We start from the raw sequence: 23,778 nt of genomic DNA, 5'->3' as shown, positions 1-23,778 counted from the left end.
CTAGACGGCGTGTGGGGGACTATCGATTGGCTACACAGTTTTTTGTGCACTCGACACTGTGTTATGATCATATGATGTAATAATAATGAACATTGATATGCTGTATATACCTTTTATATATGTTTTTTGAGCATGATTTAACAACTCATTATCACACCACCTGTTTTTGTAATCATGATGTCACATCCTGCGGGGGATATAAACCCGCCCTGTATCACTGTTTCACTATGCTTGAGACGGGCTGCATAGAGTCAGCCGAAACGTAGCACTTATGAATCACTGGTGGAATAAATATTCACTATTTATCTTGGAGTGCTGCTGTCTTCCTTGGAGTTTGAGATTTATGTTTAAGTGATATTGTTTTGAACTCCTAATGGATATAGAGCTTTATGGGTATGTAAATTACATGTTTACATACCCCTAAAGCTCTATATCCAATAGCAGTTCAAACAATATCATTTAAATTACATGTTTAAGTGATATTGTTTTGAACTCTTATTGGATATTATCCTATTGTATACTGTTTTTACATAGATTTTATTATTGTTATATATATATTTAATTTCAATTAAAATACTGGATCAGGAAATGGTTGTGCAAACTTCTCCTAGATGATGCCCAGACTGACTACTGTACACATCAAATCCAACTTTGGTTTAAACAATGAATTATTGAGCCACCTCATTCTATATTTTTATAAATAAAAATGACCATCCAACTTATTTATGGCAATGTCACTATAAAGTCAGGACACAGAACGCAAATGTGTCATTAAACATTTTAAATTGTAAATTGATGACTTACCAGTATTTTTCAAAAATGAAGTAAATGTAGCTTTTACTTGACTGTATAACAAGATCAGGCAGCAGAGCGAAAGCACAATTCTTAGAGGCATAGCAACAATTGTTGTGTCTGAAAAATGATAAGTTTAATGGATTAGACTAGTCATGTGATTTTACATCAATATTTGCTTTTTGTACTATTTCAGCTACACTAGGAAAAATTGATCCATAAGATATTTTGAAAAAGACCTAAGATATTAAACTCCAGAAAAAGAAAATTCTGCCTATAAAATGCTGTATACTGTAAACTATTACTTTATACTATACATTTTTATACTGTAATTTCACATAAATATTGAAAAGTTTTCAGAAATCAAGTCAGAAATGCCACACACATGGCAATAATAAGGTTAGAAAAAATGTGAAATATTTATTAGAGACACTTGAGACAGCAAATGAGAAGTAGCTTCTCATCATAGGGTCCAGGGTTGGACTGGCCCACTGGTCCCGGTATAAGCACCGGTGGGCCTCGATACCTATTAGCTCTAGCCCAGTCGCTGACTCCGCCCCTCCTCCCTCCCTGGCCATCAGGACTTCAACTCTATCTGTGTTCGGAGAGAGCGCAGACAGAGTTGAATAACTGGATGGTGTATATAGTTATTAGCTCTCTCCATCATCTCTGTTCCTCTGTAGCTGTGATGCCAACAGGTGCAGAGCGCTGATGCTATCATTTGCCAACATCACAGCACAGAGGGGGAAGAGCTGCTGGGGAACAGGGACAGGTCAGTATGTGGTGTTTATTTTTTGTTTTTTATTAATTTAAAACAAGGAAAAGAGAACAATATGAAAGGGGCCCACAATATGAGGGGGTATAAGAGGAGGCCAACAATTTGGTGGGGTTTGAGAGGGGGCCCAAATTATGGGGGGTATCAGAGGGGTTCCAAATTATGGAAGGTATGTGAGTGGGCCCACATTATGGCGGTCAGAGGTCGCACTAACATTTTTCCCAAAGGGTAAAAATACTCCTCTTACTATTTTTGAGGAGTATTTTTAGTCAAGGAGGACTAAAATTTCGGTAATACATATAACTAAATAATATATAATAGCCATATATAATGTTAATAGACGCCATTTATAAAAAAAAAAAATCATCTGTCTGCGCACAGCGCACGGCACACACTCGCACAGAGCACGGCACACACTCGCACAGCGCACGGCACACACTCGCACAGCGCACGGCACACAATCACCACACACTCACACAGTGCAGAGCACACACTCACCCAGCGCATACACAGAGTGCAGTGTACCCTCGGCCGCGGCTCACACTCACCCGGCACTTCTCTCAGGTCCCGTCGGGATCACATAACCGCTGGCCGCTGCTGCGGGCATTGAGAGCTGGAGTAGCAGCATGTCCACATGTCTCCCCCGGGGTCGGCGCTCACAAATCCCACACATCTCCGCATCCTGCTGAGCGGCCCGGCGCGCGCTGTGATCGCGCTACTGACATTCCCCTCCTCTGCAGCGTGCGCTGGGCCGCTCAGCCTGCGCGCTACACGGAATAATTGCCAAGCGTATCTTTACGCATGGCAATTATTTTGGGGGGTAATGGCGCCTCATCACGCGTCTATGACACGCGGTGAGGCGTTAATGCGACCTCTGCATACAGTACACATTGGTTCGGGCAGATCCAGTATATATCATACAGTACACATTGGTTTGGGCAGATCCAGTATATATGGAACAGTATACATTGGTTTGGGCAGATCCAGTACATATGATACAGTATACATTGGTTTGGGCAGATCCAGTATATATGATACAGTATACATTGGTTTGGGCAGATCCAGTTTATATATGGAACAGTATACATTGGTTTGGGCAGATCCAGTATATATGGAACAGTATACATTGGTTTGGGCAGATCCAGTACATATGATACAGTATACATTGGTTTGGGCAGATCCAGTATATATGATACATTATACATGTGTGCATATATTTGGCAGTGGTGTATATACAATATGATACATGAAGCACCGGCCCCCAGCCCATACAATATACGATGTGTGATGTGTACCCCGGGACTCACCAGTCGGTGTGGGGGTCGTCTATGACAAGGAGGATGCGGGACCTTCTCCCGGGGCCCCCCGCACTCTGCTCCCCGAGCCCCGCAGAGGCCGCCGTCTGCTTGACCACGTTGGTGATGGAGGAGAAGAAGCCCCCCTGTGCCCGCTCTGGCGGCTCCGGTCCGGGGCGCTGGGTGGAGGGGGCTCGGGGCGCTGCAGGTCGGTCATGTAGCCATTGGGGAGGTTGGCGATGAAGCTGCTGTCTGACAAGCGGCAACGGAGGAAGTTCATGGAGGAGCTGAGGGCAGGGACCAGGGAGAGACAAATAACCACTGGCCGCTGCTGCGGGCATTGAGAGCTGGAGCAGCAGCATCACGGTCCACATGTCTCCCCCGGGGTCGGCGCTCACAAATCCCACACATCTCCACATCCTGCTGAGCGGCCCGGCGCGCGCTGTGATCGCGCTACTGACATTCCCCTCCTTTGCAGCGTGCGCTGGGCCGCTCAGCCTGCGCGCTACACGGAATAATTGCCAAGCGTATCTTTACGCATGGCAATTATTTTGGGGGGTAATGGCGCCTCATCACGTGTCTATGACGCGTGGTGAGGCGTTAATGCGACCTCTGATGGCGGTATAAAAGGGGGAATGAGGGAAATAAGAGGGGACCAAAATATGGGGCATGTGAAGGGGGCCCACAATTTTGGGGGTTAGACAGGGGGAGCTAAGAGGCCATAATATGAAGAAGAGAAGAAAGGTCACAATATGACGGTGAGATGAGAGGGGCCACAATAGGAGCTGGCAGAGGGACTGATTGCTTTCAATAGGTCCTACTTAATGCTCGCCTGACATCCATGTTCACAAGATTGAATTACATTTTTAGCAAAAATGGTGAAACTCAACTGAATGCAGAGGATCTGGGAGGAAATTGTCCAGATCCTGCTAAAATTCATTTTAAAACACAATTGAGGGGAATATTAGAGGCCACAATATGAGGAGGAGATGAGAGGGTCTACAATATCAAGGGGAGATGAGAGTAGGCCACAATATGAGGTGGAGATTATGGACAACAGTATGAGGAGGAAATGAGAGGACACATTATGAGGGGCAGATGAAAGGTGCCACAATATGAGGATTAGATGAGAGGTCACAATATCAAGGGGAGATGAGGGTCCACAATATGAGGTGGATATGAGAAGTCACAATATTAGAGGGATGTGAGAGGTCACAATATGAGGGGGAGATGAGTAGGGCCTCAAAAGGACCTGGCAGAAGGACTGTTTACTTTCAATAAGTCCTACCTAATGCTGGACTTTACATCCATGTTCACAAGATTGAATTACATTTTAGGCACATCTAGGGAATCTCCTCCCTGACGTCTGAATGCAGACCTGAGTGAAGTTGGCCCCCACCTTGTTCAAATCAAATAAAATTGGTGTCAAACGTTAGTGCAGCAAAAATTTTCGTTTGTGCTGCTATTGTTTTTAAGATTTTAATGAAAGCTTCCAGAGATCATCAGAGGTCAACCAGCCCCCCCACATTGCCCAAACCAAACAAAACTGGTGCCGTTCAATTCTGCTACGTTTGTGCTGCTCAAATTTTTGTTTGTGCCGCCTTTGTTTTGAATATATGAGCAAAAAATGAAAGGTCAAAAGTTCAAGCAGCCCCCCCCCCCACATTAATCGAATCAAACAAAACTGGTGTCAAACGTTAGTGCCACTTTTGTGCTGGTTTGTGCAGCAAAAATTTTCATTTCTGCCGCTATCATTTTTAATGTTTTTCAGGTATTTAAGGTGTTTAGGATGAACAAACCTAGTGACACTTCCCTGGTTTGATCACCAGGGGGATCTAGCAAACACATTGCACTTGGAAGAAATGAACACTGATGACCTCTGATGCTGCACAAACCAGCACAAACGTAGCACTAACATTTGACACCAGTTTTGTTCGATTCGGTTAATGTGGGGGGGCTGCTTGAACTTTTGACCTTTCATTTTTTGTTCATATATTCAAAACAAAAGCAGCACAAACAAAATTTTGAGCAGCACAAACCAGCACAAACGTAGCAGAATTGATCGGCGCCAGTTTTGTTGGATTTGGCAAATGTGGGGAGGCTGGTTGACCTCTGATGACCTCTGGAAACTTTCATTAAAGTCTTCAAAACAATAGCAGCACCAACGAAAATTTTTGCTGCACAAACCAGCACAAACGTAGCACAAACATTTGACACCAATTTTGTTTGATTTTAACAAGGTGCTGGGGCCAACTTCACACAGGGGATTACTCTGGCCTAGGACTAAAGTACAGTAAATTAACAATATCCAGAGCGTCGTTTGTAACTAGGGGTCGTCCATAAGTCAGGTGTTCGTAAGTTGGGGACCGCCTATATAAGTTTGTATTGTGTTTTAACCCCATAAGGCCTTAAGGCTCAGTCCCATAAAAAGAAAAAACCCATCTTACAATTTACTCTGCAATTTCTACCAAGTACAGAGACCCCCCACATGTGGCCGTTACTCGTTTTATGGGCGCACATTGAGGTGCAGAAGGGAAGGAGCACCCTGCAGCTGGCAGGATTTTAGTTTCCTCATTGGCCTCTTTTGTAGGCTATAAAATTTTTGCTTTTTCACTATTGGGGTCATGTGGCGGCATTTTTTTTGCGGGAGGAGATGCTTTTTACAGTGCTACCATTTTGGGGTTGGTATCCCCTATTGTTGAAAATTTAGGAACATTTTTTTGAGGGCAGGAGTAGAAAAGCATAAATTCTGTACTGGATTTTTTTAACTTTTTTTTTGGTGTTCACCATACAGCCCAATAATCATGTTATCTTTATTCTATGGGTCAATACGATCATGTGGATACCAGACATGAATATTTTTTCTTACGTTTTACAAAATTTGCCAAATAAAACCCTAATGTGGGAAAAATCTATCATTTTTGCATTGCTGTCTTCAAACTGGCAAAACATTGTTACTTTTTTGGCTACGGAGCTGGTTGATGGCTTGTTTTTTTTGCGGGACATGTTGTACTCTGCACCAGAATCATGCAGGAGTACATATGTTTTTTGATCACTTTTTATAGCATTTTTTTGGGATTGAATAGGTAAAAATCATAATTTTTGGAGGATTTTAACGGCGTTCATCGTGCGGGTTCAATAATTATTTACTGTTATTCTATGGGTTGTTATGGACGTGGTGATACTATCATGTGGGGTGATATGTGGGGTTTGTGTTATGAATTAGACTTTTTTTGCTTTATATGTCTCTTTATATGTTATGGGGCTTATGGGCATTTTTTATTGATTTCTTACTTTATTTTTTATTGAATAACATTTTTTTTTTTTTTTTTAACTTTTTTACTGTTTCCACCATGGATAATACTCTGCAATACTTATGTATTTCAGGGTATTAGCAGTGTCAGCCTATGCACATGCATAGGCTGACACTGTGCCTTTGAGATGACGTCAGAGACGCCATCTTTCAGGCAGTTCTTACAGGCAGCTCTGGGGTCCTAATCGGATCCCAGGGTCGCCATAGCAATTTTCAGCGCCCCCTGAAAATGGCATGGGGGCCCGATTGTGGGGAAAAGACCCCCCAAAGGCAAGTTAAATGCCGCGGTCGCACTGACCGTGGAATTTAACTGGTTAAACACCCGCGATCCGGGCCCACTCCAATTGCAGGTGTTACACTGGGGTGACGGCTATCAGACACAGCCGGCACCCTGTGTTTCCTGATGTGGGTTCAGCTCAGATCTTGAGCTAAACCGGCATCAGCTCTGCGTCCTATATATTGGACACTGAGTGCTTAGTCATTTCGCACAGCGTCCGATATATTGGACGCAGAGCGCTAGGGGGTTAGAATATATAGCAAAACACATCTCAAAATACATCTGCATTTTTTACGATCATTAATACTGATGCGTTTTGGGATGCATTTGCTGTGCCTATTAAATCGCGATGAAAACTTATTCTATAAATGTGGCCTTAGAATATACATTTAATATTTCCATGTAGCAGTACTGCAGTAGTACATCTACTGCTGATAGGCAGGTACTTCTCAACAAACCAGCAACTGCCCTTTTCAGGGCACTTAGGTGTATTGAGGAGGCTGCTCTTATTGGGGACAGGTAGAAGTCTTAAATAATTGCCCATAGGCACTAGGACGGTCTGAAGATCTGCATTAGGCTACTTATAGGCCACTATGAAAACAGGGATATTTTTGATGATTATGTAGGATTATATAGCAATGCTTGAAAAGACCAGCCAGGAATATTAGCATTTACAGGCAGTCCCCGGGTTACATACAAGATAGGTTCTGTAGGTTTGTTCTTAAGTTGAATTTGTATGTAAGTCGGAACTGTATATTTTATTGTAACCACAGACAGAATTTTTTATTTTTTATTAATTGTAACCACAGACAGAATTTTTTATGGTCTCTGTGACAACTGGATTTTAAAAATGTTGGCTTGTCATAAGAACCAGAATTAGCAATAAAGCTTCATAGCAAACACTTTTTATAACTGTTATAGCTGTTTATTATATCCTAGGGCTAAAGTACAGTGAATTAACAACATCCAGAGCTTGCTACAACTAGGCAACTAGGCAGAGACTGGCCCTATGAAACTTAAAACTGCAGCAATCGCCTTTTCAGGGCACTGAGGCACTTATAATGGCACAGTACAGTGATATTCTTAATGACTATACAGGGTTCTACAGCAATGTTTGCCACAATATGCAGTAAAAAGATGGCCTTTATGGAGAGAGCTCGTGAGCCATCTCCATACTCCCATAAAAGATGTGTAACATGCTAGTATTTTGCACCCTCTTCCCCCCCAAACAATAAAAATGCCCATCTCTATTGGGCTCACTGGGCTCAGTGAACTCTAGTAACGCCACTGCACATGAGACAGTCAGGGAGAGCTTGTTACTCATCATAGAGTCAGGCCTTGTGAAAGTAAAGACTTGTGAAACGTCAGCAATTGCCTTGCCTGCTTGCTATAAAGTGTATAGAAGAGGCTCCTATAAGGGACAGCTGAAAATCATCTGTAATAACCACCATTATAAGGGCATTGTGAAGAATAGCAACAATGCAGGGATATTCTTAGTGATTATACAGGATTCTACGGCAATACTGCCAGGTTTCCATTGACTTTAATGGGATTAGTGTTGGCTCAGAGTTTGGCCCCAAGTCCAGGTACCGAGCCGAATTTTGTCACAAAAATTGGATGAACCCATCAAAACCAAATCTAGACCAAGCTGCACATCACTACTGGAGATCAAAATGAGTGATCAAGGTCAATGTATAATCATATGTGAATATATCCTAAGCAGTATTTTAAACTTATTGCATAAATTGTATATATTAACCATGCAGAAGTGGTACTGGCACTACCCCCACTCGTATTCAAACCATTAGGACGATATATGCAGGGAGCATCAGTTGTGAGCATTCGTACCTCCGGGGTGCTCAGCACAAGCACAAGTCCAGGTAGCGGTAAAGCGATCAGGGAGAAGAAGGTGTGGCACTCTCCAGTGTGGTACTTCAAACTTTGTTTTTATTCGGTGCAGGTGCAGTTACAGGACGCCGACATGCGGCAAGGCAACGGGCCGTTTCGCTCTATGAAGCGCTTTCTCAAGCCTCTGACGTCACTTCCTCGGGGGGTGCTGTATTTAAGCACGGCTCAAGGGAGGTTACCATGACATGGATACACATCAAGCATATAGAAAATATCCAAACTAAAAGTGACAATTAAAAAGACAAATACAGTAAAGGGGAGGCTTGCAAAGGACACTGGAATATATTACGTCAAGAAACAAAACTAGCGGAGCTTGTGTCCTGTAGACCCCTGGTTACATTCAGACGCTGTCCCACTCTAAAAACTGAGCTTGTCCGGAGTAGGTACTGTGTCCCAAGACACAATTGGCTCAGTAAAGGGATTCCGAAAGGAAATTTTAAGTGTGGGCACTGTAATTTCTGCAGACTTAACATGCATGCTAAGACTTTACAGATAGGGGGTACCCAAATAGATGTCAGGGACTTCATCACATGTAGAACCTCCTTTGTGGTTCACGTTCTTTTCTGTTCATGTAACAGGTTCTATATTGGTAAGACAATTAGAAGTCTTTTCATTAGGATCAGAGAACATCTCAATTCTATATCATCAGGGAATGGATGTCTCAGACCCATAGAACACATTAGGACGCACCATGCGCATGACCCATTCCCCTTACAGTTCTCCGGCATTGAAAGGGTACATGTAAATCCCAGAGGGGGGGGGGCCGTCAGAAGGACCTACTACGGCGTGAAGCCAAATGGATCCTTAAATGTAATGCACTGGGTGTATTGGGGTTAAATGATCGTAACGATCTAAGTGTGTTCCTAGAATGCCCTAGATCCATTTCCTATGAGATAATCGACCAACGAGTTCTGCCATGGCTTTTCATGTTTTTGCTTCACAGCTTTATCATATTGCAAGCCTCCCCTTTACTGTATTTATGTCTTTTTAATTGTCACTTTTAGTTTGGATATTTTTATATGCTTGATGTGTATCCAGACACATTTGTTTGCAAACTGTAACCTTGTTGTCAATTGCCATGGCAACCTCCCTCGAGCCGTGCTTAAATACAGCACGCCCCGAGGAAGTGACGTCAGAGGCTTGAGAAAGCGCTTTATAGCGCGAAACGGCCCATTGCCTTGCCGCATGTCGGCGTCCTGTAACTGCACCTGCACCGAATAAAAACGAAGTTTGAAGTACCACACTGGAAAGTGCCACACCTTCTTCTCCCTGTTCGCTTTACCAATAAATTGTATATATGCCCCACAATGAACGGCCCGAACCTGGACCACTGCTTGCAGCCGACTGGCGCAGCTCCCAGCTGCACACCAGACACCACGTGCTGCCGCCATGCCAACCAACTCGGGTTGCAGAGACACAGGACCTGCTGGAGGAGGATAGCAGCTGGGACATGCTGCAACAGATACAGGAGTCACCCACACCCTTAACACCCAGAGGGACCATAATGACTTTGTCCCTACGGCCCAGTGTTTTCCTGGCCCACAGTACCAGTATTCAGCCATGTAATCCTGGGGAAACTGCATCCCCAATACCTCTGTTCCAGGGGTGTACTCTGACCCACAGCAACAGGCTCCAGTGTTTAACCCCATGCATGTTGAATTCCAGCTCCTAAGGAAATTGATACAAGCCCTACCTACCACACATGACCTGGATTCTGTTATTCAGTGCCTTGAGCTTTCACAACAGCAGTCTTTGGTGGGGGTCAGAGAGGAGATTGTGGAAGTGGCTACTCGTACTTTGAATGTTGAAATGCAACCGCAGCATTGGACGAACTGCCATGGAACTTGAAATAAGACAGTCTAGATAGCATATCCAATGCTTGACGCTCCTCCTGGAAGACCAGGAAAACCAGGGCAGGTGTAATAATATACGCAGTAAAGGTCTTTTCGAAAGCCTATCCATTGACAACCTGGTTGAGAGGGTGACACGCTTCTTCAACGATGTCCTACGCCGCGATGCAGACTCTAAACTGCTGTTTGACAGAATACACAGAGGGGCTTATTTACTAAGGTTCCTGCGGCCGCATTTTTGTCGGTTCTCCCGACTTTTCGGGGATCATGCTATGGATGTGTCACATGCGATCGTTTTGTGTCGCAATCACGCCGGCTTTCATGCAACACAAATCGGATGATCCAACGGATTCTGACTGCGCGTGGGATTAAACATTTAAATTTGTGTCGCAAGCCAAGCACTTGCATGCACCAGGAAGAAGAAGGTGAACTCAGGTGGACCTGATGGGGGAAGCGACACATGCAGGAAATCGGGCGCACGATCTTCATGAATCGCGGCAGAGTTCATCCTCATCCGGTTTGAGGATCGCGCAGGGATCGAGTAAGTAACTGCGCCCCTTTTACTATTTCACGGACAAGGAAAAGATTATACGGCAAGGTCTGCAGAAACAAGGCAAGTGGATGGTTCTGAAATATACATATACCCTGATGTTTCTGCCCGCACCCTCAATATGAAGCGTTTGTTATAACCTCTTCTCCACCATTTAAAGGACATGGATGCTACCTACAGGTGAGGCCACCCCTTTCACCTCATAGTGCGTTACAATAGTGGTACTTACATCCTGAGGAACCCTGATGACCTTCTAGGACCTTTTAGTTGAGTTTTTAAAATGTCCTCAGTTGATATTCCCAAATGGCTCACAGTAGACCTGTCCAGAGTGCCATCTTAGCAGCCACATCGTCGCAGTGCCTCCATACCAAGAAGACATTTCTCGCATGAAGCTTCACCCCCGCCTGATCCATCACTGCAGCCCTTGGAGGATATCCCCTCAGGCCCAGATTTATCCATGGGTAGCAGCCAGTGGAAATGAATCCCAGCTTGCTAAGAAATATGTGCGTTGTTGTATGGTGTTATTGATTTGCATTTGACTTGCAAATAGCATTACCGCCATACTAGCAGGTTATGCATAGCTCTGGGTAACAACACTGCCATCTAGGGGCCGTTATTCATACGTCCTCTAAGGAGGTATACCAGGGTTGTATTGTATTTCACTATTATACCACAATTGGTTAACTGTTTTTATTGTTAAAATGGTTTACATTTTCTATGCATGAGCCCACTGGGGGATTATCCCGCAGTCCTCCAGTGTACGTCACCTCCATGTTTCTTCTTTTTGTTATATAACAGTCCTGTGTGTTTTAGTTATTACTTGATAATATTTGAAGTCCTGTGCCTCTCCCACCTGTTTCCTGGGCATAAGATGCTGATTCATTCTCTTTCTCAGGTGAGAGAAGATGTTTAACTTTGCTATGCCAGAAATTTTCCATCTATGCCTGTTGGTACTGGAGCCCCGCTCTGTTGCCTTCTACGTTCCCCAACTTACTCATCCTCCAAAGTGGAGTTGTTAACCTAATGTTTACACCTGGGACTTAGGGCATGACCTGTGTTCCTGTATTTTTCCTACAAACTGCAATCTTACATTCTTGTTCATTGCTGTTCAGGGTCGCTGGTTGAACCCTTTTGGCTTACTTTTTCCTTGCCTAGCCCTTCTTGCTTCTCTCTTTACCTTCCACACCTTCAACCTTTTCCTTTCCCTCTCTTCTTCCTACTCTAGACCGCCCCATCCCACTCATGGGCTGCCTAGTTCGGATGAAGACTGGGGATAAATTAACAATCGGCTCCCTCAACATAAAGGGTCTCCATAGTCCTGAGAAGAGGTCTATTCTCTTTAACTTGCTCAGAGGGAGAAAGATACAGGTTGCCTTCATTCAGGAGACCCATCTTACACTATACAACCTCATAGATAGAAGATAGAAGATACCCACATGCTTATCACAGTTACACCTCTGATCCGCGAGCCTGCTGTACTTCAATTTCGTTTCCGCTGCGGTCCAATGGACATTTCTGGACTCACAATATGACTCTGGTGGTAGAGCCATCATAGTCACGAGCAAGATAGCCAATATTACGTACACATTTGCCTCTCTATCTACCAAACACATGACAGACCCAGGCTTTATCTAACTTTTTAGACCTTAAAGACAACTTTGCTGAAGGAGTCCTAATTGTGGCCGTTGACCTTAATGTGGCTCTGGAACCGAGCATCGACACCTCTTCTTCTATGTCACCGACTGGCCTGCGTATGTGAAGAGGTCTTTTTCACGAACAACCACTGACAGATGGGTGGTGACTTTTACACCCTGTGTGACTTTTTACACCATAGCCCATAACATGTATACACAATGGGACTCCATTGTGATTAATTTGCCTGACTTGGCTGACTTCCAGTGGCAGTGGAAATGAAACATGTCACTCTTAGAGGATGCACTGGTCGCAGAGGAAATCAGAGAATTCCTTTGGACACACTTTGCCAGGACCTACACAGAGGGCATTTATCGGTGCATTGCTTGGGAGGGCTACAGACATAACATTCATAGTATAGTGATTACTCATGGCTCTCGCCGTAAACTGGAGAAAGAGAGATAACATCTTTATTGGATAAGATTAAGAAACTGCAGACACCCCATAAATGTTCTCCAATGAATGATGTCCGCATTTCCTTAACGGAGGTGCGTGAATGCCTCATAACATTTTTAATTAGTAAAGTGAAGGGGTCCTGGCTCTGCCAAGTGTCGCTTCCATTTTAATGAATACAGTGACAAATGCAGTAAGTACCTAGCCAGAGCGTTGTGCCTTGTACTTACTGTGTTCGTGTACTTAGAACCCTAAAACTATGACACCTTCAGGAACTACTTGACATTAAAATTCTGTAATAGAGGCTACATTCCGCGATTATTAACCAGACTTTGTATAATCTTGACCAGCCTCACACACAATTGGCACAAATGGACCCGCGGACTAAAATACAGTCCTACCTTTTTGACTCTGTCCCTCCCACACTCTCTACAGAGGAAGCCCTCAAAGCCCCTATTACTGATTTAGAATTTCAGCTACCCATCAAAGATACGCAGACAGGTAAAGCACCTGGACCCAAAAGGTTTACCTACCGTACTTAAAGAAATTTTCTGGCCTGCTTGAACCTCACTGGACAAAGGCCTTCAACAAGATAGCCATGGGTGCGTCACTTCCCAGGGATATCCTCAGAGCGACCATAGCAGTGTTACCTAAGCCAGGGAAGGACACAACCCTATGCTCCCATTACTGCCCGATTTTCTTGTTAAATCAGGACTTTAACATACAGTGTGCAACACAATTACATTAAGTCACTGTATTAGGTGTGTGCAAGCTCTGACTAATCAGTAACACACCCCTTTTGGTGCATGTCTTTTCTGTCTTGTCGGACACAGTGCAGCCGCGACACAAAACTGGCGCAGACACTTTATAAATACACAGAATCTAATGTACAGAATATAATATTAGTTGGTACCCATTTTGCATGGTGAAATGATGGGGGCCTATAAAAAAATCTTATCTGCTACTGGATACCATAACGTCTTAGAAGTCTCTTTGAGGGAGGGGACCAAAGTGCTCTTCCTTGGAAAGATCTTCCGGGGAAGATGCGATGGCTTTTGCTGCAGAATTGCAACTGATCCCTGCCTGTAGCAAGAGTAAAGCATGAGGAAGTTTTATACTTCAAAAGTGCAAACCAAAATAGTTAACTTTCAATATACTTTAACCCCTTTGTGTCCATGCCATTTTAGACCTTTAGGACCAGGCCTGATTTTAAAAATTGGCCCTTTATCATTAAAGGAGGTTATAACTTTGCGACACTTGAACATATCCCGGGGATTTTGAGATTGTTTTACCGTCACACATTGTACTTCAAAGTAATAGAAAAATTTTGATTATATCTTTTGTGTTTAGTCATGAAAAAAATTGAAATTTGGCACAAATTTCTAAAAAATTATTCATTTTCAAAGTTCAAAATGTTCTGCTTTTCAGGCAGTCTAATACCCAATGTCTACCGAGAATGAGGATGCCCCATATGTGGTGGTAGACTGCTGTATGGGCACACGGCCGGGCATAGAAGGGAAGGAGTCCCATTCAGGGCAGATCTACAATGTCCCATTTTACAGGCTATAAAATGTTTATTCTTTTGTAATTTGGACATATGGGGTATTATTTTTTTGTGGATGAGATCCACTTTTCAGGTAAATCATTTACAGGGGGTTCAATAGCTGATAATCAGATTTTATTAACTCTTTCTTGGTGGTGGTTAAAAAAATCATTAATTCTTCTTTATGGTTTTTAGCATTTTTTTCCCGAACGTTCACCGTTCCATAAAAATAATGTGTTATCTTTATTCTATTGGTCATCACTATTACGGGGATACCCCATTTATATGGCTCTTTTATGGGTAACTTGTTTTGCAGAATATAGAACTCATTTTGTGAGAAACTTTCTTGTTTTTGCATCGCCAAGTAACAATGGGCAGAACATTTATATATTTTTGTTTACAGAGCTGGTTTAGAGCTTATTTTTTGTGGGACAAGCTGCACTTTTTCTTGGTATCATGTTGGGGTAAATTTTATTTTTTGATCACTTTTTATGCGGTCAGATGTGAAAATTTAATAATTTTTGTGAAGTTTTTTTTGTGTTTTATTTAGGGCGCTCACAGTAGGGGTTCAGTGACAATTTTATTTCATTGGATGGGTTGTTACGGACATTGTGATACCCAATATGTTGTGTTTTTTTGGTGGTTTTCATTTTTTTATGTTTTATTTGGGACATGAACAAGTGATCATTTGATCACTTGTTCATTGTAATATACTGCTGACAGCTCCACTGTTAGATTGTGCACAGTGCACGATCCTAGCAGGCAGCTACCATAGGCAGCCCTGGGGTCCTTATCGGAACTCAGCGTTGCCATGGTGACGATTGGCACCTCCGTGCCCTGCATGGAGGGTGGCGATCGTCTTGTCGATGCACCAGTATCAGTATTGCATCAGTATTGCAGTATATTATAATAAACAAGCAATCAGATGAATGTTTGCTTATGTCCTATAGTGGGACAAGTAAAAGAAAATGTTTAAAAAAAATAAACTAATAAATAAAAAAGCCCTGATACATATAACACTTACATATAAAATTTAAAAAGTGAATATAACCATAGATACAAGTTATAGCTTTGTCTATACTGAGCTATACAATAAAATAAAATCACTATTTAACCCACTGTCACACTTGTGGGGACAAGTATAGGGAAAAGTCACTATGGGAAGAGTCTGTGGACACTCTGGACCACTGCGGGGGATGATGGTACTACCCGCAACCCGGGACCGGAGTCTAAGTGGCCCCTGGTTTTTGCCAGAGCCTGCTGCAAAGCAGGATGGTCTTGCTGCGGCGGGGTGCCACCAGGTCGTTCCTCAGGTGCGACTAGGCCCGCAGTGGCAGCCAAGGTAGGGAAGCAGGAAACAGGAATCACAGGATGGCACAGGAACCACAGGGACAGATCACTGGAGTAGGAACCACATGGATAGACCATCGGAGCTGGACCTCAGGATGGCTGGACTTCGGCAGGACCACTTGGATATAGGACCTCCACAGGAATGCAGCACCGCCACAGGGGTACAGGACCGCCACAGGGGTACAGGAATGCCACAGGAATACAGGAACACCACAGGAATACAGGAATGCCACAGGGATACCGGAAACACAGGAAACCCAGGAACACTGGAGTACAGACACACAGAGGAATCCTGGAAATGCTGGGACACGGAGGAACATTTGGAAACACAGGAGGGCTTTCACTTCAGGGATAATGACTTGAAGATCCAGCAGGGGATGCTTGAGCCGCCAGATTATATAGCAGAGCCAGAAATGTCAGCGCCAATTAGGAGTCCAGAAGAGACAGGACGCGCGTCCGGAAGCACCAGAAAGCAGGACAGGACAGGTGGGTCCGGGGACGGGGTAGGCACGCCACATAACGGAGCATGGGTGTACCCGCGATACGCGACATGCACATGCCCCCCAGTATATAGCCAGCAGCCCCCCAGTATATAGCCAGTCCCAGTCCCTGCCCCCTTGTATATAGCCAGCAGCCCATGTCCCCTAGTATATAGACAGCCCCCTGCCCCCAGTATATAGCCAGCAGCCCGTTACTATATAGCTAGCAGCCCACTAGTATATAGCCAGTGCCTGCCCCTTTGTATATATCCAGCAGACCCCTAGTTTATAGCCAGTGCCTGCCCCGTTAGCAACTAACTTGGATAGGAAAACTCAAAAATATGAGATTATTTCATATTTTGGAAACCGTTTTCAAACACGTTTTACAATCTTTTGTAGATAAAACACAAAAAAGTAGCAAATATTTACCACTAACGAGAAGTACATGTGAAGGACTTGTGAAGTACATGTGAAGTACACAAAATAATCTTAAAATGTCTTTGGTAAGTTAAAGTGTTCAAAAGTTCTAACTATTGTGAGACACTGAAGGGGTTAACTGTGGATGGGCGGTATGTTTCCCCTAGGTTTTGCTATTATGCAAGGCCTTAGTGCTGAGGTTGGGTGTCCAACACCTTGGACACAGGTGATGGGAGCAGCCCAATCAGTTTTTTTTTAAAACCGCTCAGCAGAGCTGAGAGTGTTGTCTCTCTCTGGAAGGAGGCTGGAGAGCACACAGCCCTGACCTCTGTGCCTGGAGCAGCCAAGTGATTTTGTATAGTGGTGAGTTAGTGAACACCTGTATAGTTAGCACCCTGACGGGTAGGATTTTTGTTTATTTAATGCCTGAATGTAAAGGCTGTTTTATTTTGCTGCTACAATAAACGCAGGCCTGACCTGTTTGGACTAAACCTTGGTGTCACTGTATTGAACTGCATCACAGCACCCCGCTACCACGGTCTCTACTGGGCCAAATCTCCCACATATGGTGCTTCGGATTGCGGGCAGTTCAAAAAGACATACAACTGAAAGGCTTGCTACATCCTGCAACATTGCATGGCCTGGGTGAAAGCAGCAGGCAAATTGCAGGATACAGCCAAGATGGAGGACTTTATTAAATACCTGCAAGAGGAGGCCATAGCTAATCGGCAGCAGCAGCAGGAAGAGTCCCAGGCTAATCGGCAGCTGCAGCAAGCCATGCTCCAGCAGCAGGAGGAGAGGTCCCGCCAGCAGCAAGCCATGTTCCAGCTGCAGGAGGAGAGGTCCCGCCAGCAGCAGGAGGAGAGGTCACGCCAGCAGCAAGCCATGTTCCAGCTGCAGGAGGAGAGGTCCCGCCAGCAGCAGGAAGAGTCCCGAGCCATGTTCCAGCTGATGATGGAGAAGTTTTCTGGCATTATGGCAGCACCGCAAGCGACGACTACTGAGGGGTCCCATAATGGTCTGCAAGGGTACCCGGTTGTCCAGCGTTCCGCACGGGCTGCAGTACAAAAGGCTTTACAAAAAATGGCGACGACGGACGACGTGGAGGCGTATCTCACTGTGTTCGAGCGAGTAGCTGAGCGAGAGGAGTTACCGGCTGAGCAGTGGGCAGATGTCCTGGCACCGTTCCTGACCGGCGAGTCGCAGAAGGCTTACTACGACCTGAGTGAAACGGAGGCCCGTAAGTACCCCCAGCTAAAGGTGGAGATTCTGGCTCGTCTTGGGGTCACCGTTCAAGTTCGCTCCAGCCGGGTCCACCAGTGGGCTTACTCAGAAAAATTACCCCCACGCTCCCAAATGCATGACCTGATCCATCTTGTCCGGAAGTGGCTACAACCAGAGGACTGCACCCCAGCACAGATGGTAGAGAGAGTGGTCCTCGACAAGTTCACCCGTTCTTTGCCCTCTCGGCTCCAGCGGTGGGTTGGACAGGCCGGTCCCACAAAAGCTGAGGAGCTTGTGTCCCTAGTAGAGAGGTATCGGGCTACGGAGGACCTTCTACTTACCTCTCCCACACGAAGCAGTGCCAGTTACAGGGTCACCAAACCAGCTGGTAAGACTGCTACTGCGGAAAAGGGGAGACATGTCAGGTTGGGAGGGGGTTCATTGGGGGGCGTGAATACCCAGAAACCCAGTGAGGCTCGTGACAGAGGTCATGGCCGTATCCAGTGCTGGCGGTGCCATGAAATGGGCCATATTGCTGCCAACTGTCCACTGTCAGTGGAGCCAATGGACTGCAACCAGACCCGGCGAGTGTCACTGTTTGCCCGGCCGGTTCTGGCGGCCGAGTCAGTCACGGATGCAGAACCCCAAGTGTGCATGGTCACAATCGGTGGTCACACAGTGGAAGCCTTGCTAGACTCAGGGAGTCTGGTCACCCTGGTGCGGGGAACTTTGGTTGATCCTGGACTGTACAGCGGGCGGAAAGTGGGAGTGTATACATGGGGACACTCACGAATATCCCACTGCTGTCATCAACCTACATACCCCTTGTGGTACTGTTACCCATGAAGTGGGGGTGGTGGGGACCCTGTTTCATGAGGCTATAATCGGCAGAGACTTACCGGTGTTTTGGGACCTCTGGAGACGAAGACCCACCTCAGGTGCTGTTGCAGATAATGGACGTCAGGTATGTCCGGCCTTGGCCCCTGAACCCTTTGAGGCCGAAGTACCCACACCAGCAGTAGGGGTGACCCCATGTGATGAATTCTCTCCCCTAGAGGTCCTAGCTGGTGAGGTCGAGGGCCACGAGGAGGTGGCCGACATGCCGGACCTTGAGGTTTCCCGTGAGAATTTTGGGGCTGCACAGCTACAGGACCCTACCTTGTTTAAAGCACGGGAGAATGTTAAGGTGATAAATGGGGTACTCCAAATACCAGGGGCTGACAAAATATACCCCCGAATGGTGATTGTTGGGGAGCTGTTGTACAGGGTCGACCAGATACGGGGTGAGGAGGTTGAGCAACTTGTAGTACCCCAATCTCACCGTAGGCTGGTGCTAGAGTTGGCACACAAACATGTGCTGGGAGGGCACTTAGGTGCTGAGAAGACCCGGGAGAGGATCCTGCAGAGATTTTTCTGGCCCGGGGTGTGGGAGGAGGTAAACCGGTATTGTAGCTCCTGCCCTGAGTGTCAACTTACTGCCCCGGTGTCCCACTTCAGGAGTCCTTTGGTCCCGCTACCAATCATAGAGGTGCCATTTGAACGGATTGCAATGGATCTGGTTGGCCCCATAGTCAAATCCTCAAGGGGGCACCAATACATCCTGGTTATCCTGGACTACGCTACGATTCCATTAAGGAACACATCCTCCAAAAATATTGCTAGGGAGCTGTTCCAGGTATTCTCACGCACAGGCCTCCCCAAGGAAATCTTGACTGACCAGGGTACCCCATTCATGTCTAGGGTAATGAAGGAGATGTGTAAGTTACTGCAGGTAAAACAGCTCTGCACCTCTGTGTATCATCCTCAGACAGATGGCCTAGTCGAGAGGTTTAACAAGACCTTGAAGGGGATGGTCAGCAAGGATGGGAAGGACTGGGATTGTTTGTTGCCCTATTTGATGTTTGCCATACGTGAAGTTCCCCAGTCCTCCACGGGTTTCTCACCCTTTGAGCTGTTATATGGCCGTTCCCCACGTGGGCTCTTGGATATAGCCAAGGAGACCTGGGAACAGGAGAGGACCCCCCACCGTAGTGTGATAGAACACGTCTCCCTTATGCAGGACCGCATAGCGGCGGTAATGCCCCTTGTAAAGGAGCACATGACAAGGGCACAAGAGGCCCAGTCTAGGGTCTACAATAGGTCAGCCAGACTCAGGACCTTTAACCCAGGCGACAGAGTGCTAGTTCTGGTGCCCACCGTTGAGAGCAAGTTCTTGGCAAAGTGGAAAGGACCATATAAGGTCATGGAGAAAGTAGGGGAGGTAACCTACAAGGTATCTCAGCCTGGGAGGAGGAAACCCGAACAGATATACCACGTGAACCTCCTAAAGCCATGGAGGAAAAGAGAGTCCCTGATGGCCGTGGGAGTAGAAAAAGCGTCTGTCCCCAAGAAGGGGACACCAGAGGTAGGTGTACCCGATGCCAAGGTGCCTGAAGTACGGATCTCGGAGTCCCTCTCCAGGGCCCAGATTCAGGAAGCAAAGGAGTTTGTGCTCCGAAATGTGGATGTGTTCTCTAAGTTACCAGGACGTACTTCAGTCATCAAGCATGATATCATAACCGAACCCCACATCCGGGTACACCAAAAACCCTACCGGGTCCCTGAAGCGCGCCGGCTAGCCATATCCGAAGAAGTCAGGCAGATGTTAGACCTGGGGGTTATCGAGGAGTCTAAAAGTGACTGGTCGAGTCCTATTGTGTTGATTCCCAAACCTGATGGTTCCCTACGGTTCTGCAATGACTTTAGGAAGTTGAACGAGGTGTCCAAATTTGATTCTTATCCCATGCCCAGGGTTGACGAGTTGATAGAACGACTTGGACAGGCTAGATTCTTCTCCACCCTTGACCTGACGAAAGGGTATTGGCAGGTACCCCTTACTGACAGGGCCAAAGAGAAGACCGCTTTTGTTACTCCTGATGGGCTTTTTCAGTACGTGGTACTCCCCTTTGGGCTACATGGGGCTCCCGCCACATTCCAGAGGTTAATGGATCTCGTCCTAAAACCTCACCGGAGATATGCCTCGGCCTACCTGGATGACATCATAGTTTATAGTAACGATTGGGAGAGTCACCTGGCCAAGGTGCAAGCAGTGGTAGACTCCCTGAGGGCAGCAGGGTTGACAGCGAACCCCCAAAAATGTGCACTGGGTCTAGAAGAGGCCCGTTACCTGGGGTACCGTATTGGGCGAGGTGTCATCAAACCCCAAGTAAATAAAGTGGAGGCGATCCAGCAGTGGCCACGACCTATGAGCAAGAAGCAAGTGAGGGCTTTCCTAGGCATAGTGGGCTATTATCGCCAATTTATTCCCGATTTTGCTACCATAGCGCCACCCCTGACTGACCTGACCAAGGGTAGCAGGGCGGTGATGGTAAAATGGAGTGAAGAGGCTGAGGGGGCGTTTCAGCGACTTAAGACGGTTTTGTGCGAGGGACCGGTACTGATCACCCCTAACTTCACCAAGACTTTTATTGTGCAGACTGACGCTTCTGACGTGGGCTTAGGGGCTGTCCTGTCCCAAGTAGTGGAGGGTGAGGAACATCCTGTGACATTCCTGAGCCGCAAGCTCACACCCCCTGAGAAGAACTATAGCATAGTTGAGAGGGAGTGCTTGGCGATAAAATGGGCTCTGGAATCCCTGAGGTATTACTTGATAGGGCGACAGTTTACACTGGTGACCGATCACTCTCCCCTCACCTGGATGAGTCAGGCCAAAGAGAGGAACGCCAGGGTCACAAGGTGGTTCCTAATGTTGCAGAATTTCAAATTCACGGTAGAACATCGAGCAGGAAAGCTGCATGGGAATGCCGATGCCCTGTCTCGTACCCACTGTCTGATGGCCAAAAGTGTTCGCCCCCACAGGGTCAAACAGAGGGGGAGGGTATGTGAGACACTGAAGGGGTTAACTGTGGATGGGCGGTATGTTTCCCCTAGGTTTTGCTATTATGCAAGGCCTTACTGCTGAGGTTGGGTGTCCAGCACCTTGGACACAGGTGATGGGAGCAGCCCAATCAGTTTTTTTTTAAAACCGCTCAGCAGAGCTGAGAGTGTTGTCTCTCTCTGGAAGGAGGCTGGAGAGCACACAGCCCTTATTTTGCTGCTACAATAAACACAGGCAAGACCTGTTTGGACTAAACCTTGGTGTCACTGTCTTGAACTGCATCACAGCACCCCACTACCACGGTCTCTACTGGGCCAAATCTCCCACACTATATAAAACAACGCTTGTTTGGTTAAAAAAAATGGGGCACAGCCTTAAAATAATCTGGCTGCATCCTAAATGAGCTGAGAAGTTTGTTTAAGGGTACAATTAAACATTGATGCACAAGATTCAGTTGTGGTGGGTTTGTGATGTGTCCATAAATTGACAATTCCAACCTACACAACCAAGCTAATGTTGAAATTCAATATACAGTAAGTTTGTTATGAATTATTGTAATACTGTGTTGATTGTCAATATTTGGACACACCATGACCTCATGATCACAACCTCATCATGACCACATCAGGACCGCAGTATGTAATTGTACCCTAAATCAGTTTTTCCTCTCCATAAACCACTGAAAGCTAGAGTCTCTGGATCATATACTCTTCTTAGAGAGCTCAAGGGAAAAACCTCTGAATGCTTTCAGATACACAGGGAAATATGCAAATATGTGTCCTGGGTGGGATAAAGAAAACATTTTCTTTTAGCCACCTTGTAAGGCAACCCAGTTATAATGAAGCATGATTTTCAGAAAACCTAAAGATACAGGCTGTATTCCAAAAGGAACAGATTTCAGACTATAGATAGAAAACTGCACTGTTTTGTGTGCATCTTTTAAGTACAGTGTAGAGAACTGGTATGGCTGAAAGACTCCACCCTGAAAAAAATGAAGTATGTTACAAAGTTTAACATCATCACCTTTACTATTCATTTGTGAGATAAAAAATAGCTTTAAAAGTTATGATTCTACAAAAATACAGTGAGATTGACAGACAACAAAGCTGAAATACTGCAGTCTACATTATAAGCATTCCACTTTTTGCATAGTTATTGCCACTTCTGAAAATGTCAGAATAATAAAATAAAAATATATTCTATATTTAGGATTTCTTTTTTTTTTTAAATAAATTCTTTATTTAAGCATTTTCCAAAATATACACATATGCTTCAACATCACAAACACAGAACCATATGTTTTATAGAATTTCTAATACTTGGTTTGTCTGTTCAATCTATACATTCATCCAGAAAGAGCAAAGTAAAACTGTTTTCTACTTCATAAAAACACTACCAAAACTTCAGATTACACAGCAAAATAAAGCATTTCTTACGTACGGCTAGGGAAAGGACATCAATAATAAAACCCTCATATGGGTCAAAATCACTGTTATTTTAATTCATGATTTAGGTGATTTCAAAGTGGAAGATGTGCAAAGCTCCACATTTGCTTTGCAAAGACTGAATTATTTGCCATGAATCAGCAACAATAAATAACATGTTGGAAAATCTGCAGTATATAATTTGTACCAATCCCAATCACAATATTAACCAATTCTCCAATTCTGAATATATATAGTAATTAAGCTATAATATATTACCTACCTTGTTTGTTGCTAGCAATTGGTTTCCTTGCTCAAAATATTTCATCCAGATGTACAAGGTTTAGCAAGTTAAAAATGTATTCTGAAAAGTAAGCTGGCTATACCTTTTTGGTATGTGTGCACGTGTCAGCCTGAACGACCTGCCCAGACTTGACTGGGCCAATGCATACCTTTTATCTTTCAACAAAGAATGCACTGACCATTGCAAATGTTAATATTGTTTTTGGAAAAATTTACCTTTTATTCAAACATTTAAAAGTTGCCTGATACAAATGGCTAAAATATTTAAAAAATATTTCCAGTCCTTTATTATCACAGATGATGATAACAACTGATG

General features: G+C 45.0%; 1 protein-coding gene across 1 annotated transcript in view; it reads right to left on the bottom strand.

The window, feature by feature from the left end:
- Positions 1-23,553, bottom strand: part of LOC140133190 (uncharacterized) — a 437,171-nt gene extending 413,618 nt beyond the window's left edge. The window contains exons 1-2 of the mRNA XM_072153006.1: positions 23,443-23,553; positions 805-912 (exon numbers count right to left, since the gene is read on the bottom strand). Coding sequence (XP_072009107.1) covers positions 805-895 — 91 coding nt within the window. The 5' untranslated portion in view covers positions 896-912; positions 23,443-23,553. The remainder of the gene's footprint in view (positions 1-804; positions 913-23,442) is intronic.
- Between the last annotated feature and the right edge of the window lie 225 nt (positions 23,554-23,778).

The sequence above is a fragment of the Engystomops pustulosus genome, chromosome 5 (genome assembly GCF_040894005.1).
Source record: "Engystomops pustulosus chromosome 5, aEngPut4.maternal, whole genome shotgun sequence".
NCBI lineage: Eukaryota > Metazoa > Chordata > Amphibia > Anura > Leptodactylidae > Engystomops > Engystomops pustulosus.
The sequence above is the reverse complement of the archived record's forward strand: the minus strand, read 5'-3'. Positions and strand labels throughout refer to the sequence as shown.